The sequence below is a fragment of the Alosa alosa genome, chromosome 21 (genome assembly GCF_017589495.1).
Source record: "Alosa alosa isolate M-15738 ecotype Scorff River chromosome 21, AALO_Geno_1.1, whole genome shotgun sequence".
In the NCBI taxonomy this organism is placed as follows: Eukaryota; Metazoa; Chordata; class Actinopteri; order Clupeiformes; family Clupeidae; genus Alosa; species Alosa alosa.
The window spans coordinates 15,118,816-15,124,815 of NC_063209.1; the positions used below are offsets into that span (position 1 = coordinate 15,118,816).

The 6,000-nt window shown below is 42.5% G+C and overlaps 1 protein-coding gene across 1 annotated transcript in view; it reads left to right on the forward strand.

Annotated features, from left to right (window-relative positions):
• igdcc4 (immunoglobulin superfamily, DCC subclass, member 4) overlaps positions 1-6,000 on the forward strand; it is a 95,861-nt gene that overhangs the window by 59,031 nt on the left and 30,830 nt on the right. Inside the window, 1 exon segment of the mRNA XM_048232173.1 lies at positions 5,917-6,000. This exon segment is cut by the window's right edge and continues 51 nt beyond it. Within this exon segment, the coding sequence (XP_048088130.1) occupies positions 5,917-6,000 (84 nt within the window).

The following is a 6,000-nucleotide window of genomic DNA, read 5'->3' on the forward strand; positions in this document are numbered from 1 at the left end:
GGTGTTGTTGTGTGAAGACAGACTATGGTGAGTGACATGTTGTCAAACACCAAACTAAGGCCCAATCCCATTTCTCTGTCTTACCCCTTCCTTTTCCCCTACCCCTTCATCTTACCCCTAGCCCTTGTCCCTCGAAACAGAATGGCAAGACATAGGGGTGATGTTCCCCTTGGAAACGAGACGCCACTAGCCTACCATAAGGGAGAGCGGGATGATTGAAACACTTGAATTAAATGTAATTTACAAAGAGATTGTACCACACTGAAAGCTAATATTGTCAGGTTTTAGGCAGGAGGACCCAAGCTCAAGACTCTCTCAAGCAGAAGTTCCAACAAACAAATTTTATTGACTTACCAGACTTACAAACAAACAGGACTTTGATAGGATTAACAGAGAGATGAACCAAACCGACAAAGGACAAAGGAATAGGGGGGTAGAAATACACAGACTAATTAACAGAAAGTAACATTCTAAGTTAACATTCCTAAGTTAAAGGATGGTAACCAGATTTCACTAAATATATATGTCATACTAAAACATTTCATTCAATGGGAAACATATAAAAATTATCCCACATATTCCCCCCTGTGGAGCTATGAAGCTACATTCTCAATATAAATAAATGACACAATAAACAAAACAAGTTAAAAATGTCATTATCATTTTCACCGGGCATTCAACACAAGGTCAGACTTATGTTATACATCTGTCATTACCATGTTCCTCTATCTTAATATCTAGTATTTCTCTGAATCTTCATAAGTTCCACTTGGCACGGGACCGTGCCACTGCTGAAAGACACAGGGCTGGTACATAGTCAAGCTGCTGCACATGCAGAGTCCTGAAAAGTCCTATAGGGAAACACTCACACCTGAAAAGATTTCTCTTGGCATACACAACATGTATCATTATTTCCCGTTAATGTTGTTCTGGCACAGAAGGCTAACTCATACTTTATTGTTACTGTTAACTGTGAAATATAATATGTTGTATGGGACCTAGGAACTTTTATTGTGTTGAAAACACCTAGGGACTGTTATTGTGTAGGAACCGTGTTTTTAGTGGGCAGCCGTGGCCTACTGGTGGTGTTAGGTGAATACTAAGCAAAGCTAAACACCACTGTCCAAATCAAATTAAACCAAAACAGCTAAACTGAGAAATAATATTTTGATGTGATGCTACTAGTGATATTTTATGAATCCTCGCTAGAGTCTGTATTCCTCAGCCTATTGCCAAAAGTGTTTGTCAACCCTCTCAAGCAGCCACGTGTTCTTCACCACTCTCCATATCCATTCCATATCCATGTTCTTCCTTCAGGAATAGGTGAACAGAAGGCTGTCCGCATGTTCAGTTCATTTAGAGCTGCCGTACTCCAAGCAACTGGATGGCTCCTCACATAGTCCAAGATGTCCTCTGTACTTTACTGGATGACTCCTCACATAGTCCAAGATGTCCTCTGTACTTTACTGGATGGCTCCTCACATAGTCCAAGATGTCCTCTGTACTTCTCTGTATTTCTCTGAATCTTCATAAGTTCCACTTGGCACGGGACCGTGCCACTGCTGAAAGACACAGGGCTGGTACATAGTCAAGCTGCTGCACATGCAGAGTCCTGAAAAGTCCTATGGGGAAACACTCACACCTGAAAAAAGATTTCTCTTGGCATACACAACATGTATCATTATTTCCCGTTAATGTTGTTCTGGCACAGAAGGCTAACTCATACTTTATTGTTACTGTTAACTGTGAAATATAATATGTTGTATGGGACCTAGGAACTTTTATTGTGTTGAAAACACCTAGGGACTGTTATTGTGTAGGAACCGTGTTTTTAGTGGGCAGCCGTGGCCTACTGGTTAGCACTTCGGACTTGTAACCGGAAGGTTGCCGGTTCGAACCCCGACCAGTAGGCACGGCTGAAGTGCCCTTGAGCAAAGCACCTAACCACTGCTCCCCGAGCGCCGCTGTTGTTGCAGGCAGCTCACTGCGCCGGGATTAGTGTGTGCTTCACCTCACTGTGTGTTCACTGTGTGCTGAGTGTGTTTCACTAATTCACGGATTGGGATAAATGCAGAGACCAAATTTCCCTCACGGGATCAAAAGAGTATATATACTTATACTACGGTATGCCCCCAATCAACATACCGGATGTTGATTGGGGGCAACATACCGGATGTTGATTGGGGGCAGTTCATGAGTGACTGTACATGACGGTGGTCATGGTGGTGTTAGGTGAATACTAAGCAAAGCTAAACACCACTGTCCAAATCAAATTAAACCAAAACAGCTAAACTGAGAAATAATATTTTGATGTGATGCTACTAGTGATATTTTATGAATCCTCGCTAGAGTCTGTATTCCTCAGCCTATTGCCAAAAGTGTTTGTCAACCCTCTCAAGCAGCCACGTGTTCTTCACCACTCTCCATATCCATTCCATATCCATGTTCTTCCTTCAGGAATAGGTGAACAGAAGGCTGTCCGCATGTTCAGTTCATTTAGAGCTGCCGTACTCCAAGCAACTGGATGGCTCCTCACATAGTCCAAGATGTCCTCTGTACTTTACTGGATGACTCCTCACATAGTCCAAGATGTCCTCTGTACTTTACTGGATGGCTCCTCACATAGTCCAAGATGTCCTCTGTACTTTACTGGATGACTCCTCACATAGTCCAAGATGTCCTCTGTACTTTACCTCTCTCTTCTACACAGGCCTATATTTCCTTCTGCTCGTTAACCTACTTTCTTTTACCTTCTCTACCATAGCCCTACATTCATTTTACTGTTCTATGCTCTGCACTCCAGATGAAAGAAATTGCCCTTGCAGTCACCTATTCCATATACCTGCTAATTTCCCATCTATACATTTAGATTCATACTTTCTCTATATGTCCCTCAAACACCCTGGATTCTCTACCCCTCTAGGTAGGTTAATAGCTTAACTCTTACTGCTCCCCATATCAGTGTCCCCTTGATATATTTACAGTATTTCCAATTACCTTACGCCTAAAATCAAAGCAAAACAAACAAAATGTGATGACAATCTTATCAGATACCCAATGTTCTCAGACCTATTTTGCGCATAACCAAAACTACTACCTACGCATAGGCAGTAAAGCCACTACCACTATCACTGGCAGGAAATAGTGCACTCTTCCGCCTCAGCCTTAGGCAGAAAAACCCTGTACCTCCATCCCAGGTAGGAAAACCCTCTACCTCTATCACAGGTAGGAAATCCGTGTACACAACCACTACCCCTTTCATGGGTAGGACAGGCCTTCCCTATTTTACCAACTTAAAAAGTGTAAAATCAGGGACTCACCACCAAGTTGTCTGTGACCACCAAATACAGTCATTACCATATCCGAGACACAGGAGGATTCCCTCTGGCCAGGCTGGGTGCCGCACAGCAGTGTTTGTTGCTGATGACGGCCTTTTCCCAAGATCGCAAAGAGATCTCCCTCCAGTCGACATGGTTGGGGTCCTGCGCCGTTGGTCCTCCTCACTGTGCCTCAGAGATAGGTAATCCCATCCTTGTCGCCATTTATGTGGTCAAAATTACTCCAAGACAACTGGTGTGAGACTCCAACTTTATTCACGACGCCGGTAGCATGTTACCCACATGAAATGTCAAAGTAACAAGCCCACATATCTGTCAGTGGGTGAAACCAGTTATTATACCCTTAACACACACCCACGAAACATCATAAGATGTCACCCACCAGTGATCATCTAACCATCTGGTATTTACCAGAGATAAGGATGTTTACAAGAACCCCTCAACCTAAGCCATGTTTATGTTGCTATCCCCTTACATTCCTACAGAGGGGGTTTCAGATAACACGGGTTATCTTTAACATTTCTAGGTTAAAGGATGGTAACCAGATTTCACTCTCTCTCTCTCTCTCTCTCTCTCTCTCTATATATATATATATATATATATATATATATATATATATATATATATATATATATATAAGTTATACTAAAACATTTCATTCAATGAGAACATACAAATTATCCCACCAAAAACAGAGGACTGGACAAGATAATAAAGGGGAACAGGTGCGATCAGAAACGGGGAAACTAACAAGACAGGAAGTCTTGTCAAGACAGGAAGTCATATAAGGGGAGGGGCGAAGACGGAGAGTTTGTTTGTTTGTTTGTTTTATTCCAGAGGACGTTCTCTGTGGCCTTTCGCACTCTGTCCATTTTCAACCAATCCCATAATGTTAGATTAGAGGTCAGCGTGATCAGATTGCATTACGTCTGCCGCGATTGTGACCATTTGTGAATTGCTTGACATTTATGTGTGAATTACGAGACCAGCCTGGCCTCCGAGACTGTGACCTACTCACACAATTGAGTGTGCACTGTATGACACACACCAACACACACACACATATAGATATATATATATATATATGTACACAGACGTGCACACACATCTACGCACACATCTTTGGAAGACTTCGTCCTCTCCCTCTCCTCTCCCTCTCTCTTTCCCCCTCTCTCCCTCTCCCTCTCTTTCTCTCTCTCCCTCTCTCTCTTGCTCCCTTTCCCTCTCTCTCTCCTGATCTCTAACTGTCTCTGCTCTATTTGCTTTTCAGAGCTGAAGGCTGGATGCAAAGGTCATTTGCTCAATATAGCTTTGATTTTTGTTTGATGGCGCTCTGTACCTTTATGTGAGTTCTCTGGGCTTGTGGATTTTTTGCCTATGTGTTTATTTATTTATTATGTATTTATGTATTTATTTATTTATTTATTATTTGTGTATTCAGAAAATATAATAGATGTTTCTACCATCATGTGGGTGCAAGGGAGAAATATTATTTTAAGGGACACAAGCACTTAATGAAATATGATTCTAGGGCCACACAGACACTTGTTCAGGAGTTGATGTCTCTCCTGGTCACAAATAAAGACACACAAACACACACATCACACACAAGAACACATGAATTTGCGTATGCACACACAAACACACATACACACCTACAGCTGTCTCTAGCATACACATACACAGTCTGCTTATCTCCTTACTCTCAGGGAGCTGTAGCTGACCCATTTAAAGGCTCTCTCTCTCTCTCTCTCTCTCTCTCTCTCTCTCTCTCTCTCTCTCTCTCTCTCTCTCTCTGTCTCTCTCAATCTGTGTGTGTGTGTGTGTGAGAGATCTCTGATTAATTTATAATTAACTCACCTCATCCACACACATGGGTCCCAGCCCTCCACCCCCAAAGACACACACACACACACACACACAAACACACACACAGACAATGAGTCCCAATTATTAGCATAATGGAAGAGCTAAAGGTGTCTGGGTGGGATGAGTGGAGCTCTGATGCAGACTGTGTTATTGAAATCTAAAAGGAGTGTATTTGGTGGGATAATGTGCCATATATTCTAAAAGGAGTGTATTTGGTGGGATGATGTGCCATATCTTCTAAAAGGAGTGTATTTGGTGGGATGATGTGCCATATCTTCTGAAGGGAGCGTATTTGGTGGGATGATGTGCCATATCTTCTGAAGGGAGCGTATTTGGTGGGATAATGTGCCATATCTTCTGAAGGGAGCGTATTTGGTGGGATAATGTGCCATATCTTCTAAAGGGAGCATATTTGGTGGGATTATGTGCCATATCTTCTAAAGGGAGCATATTTGGTGGGATTATGTGCCATATCTTCTAAAGGGAGTGTATTTGGTGGGATAATGTGCCATATATTCTGAAGGGAGTGTATTTGGTGAGGTAATATGCTCTATCTCCCATTAATTTCCTCTTTTTCACAGACCTACTACAGGGTCAGTCTCATTACGTTCCCTCTAGGAGGATCGTCATTGGGATCTGTCTGTGTTCTAGAACTGTAAGCCATCTTCAGTATGATAATAAATCTACCTGTGTGTGTGTGTGTTCACAGGTCAGTCTTCACTCTCTACCAAAGTGGAGTTAGTGGCACGTCCCCAGAACTCCACTGTGATTTTGGGGCACCCGGCAGTCATGG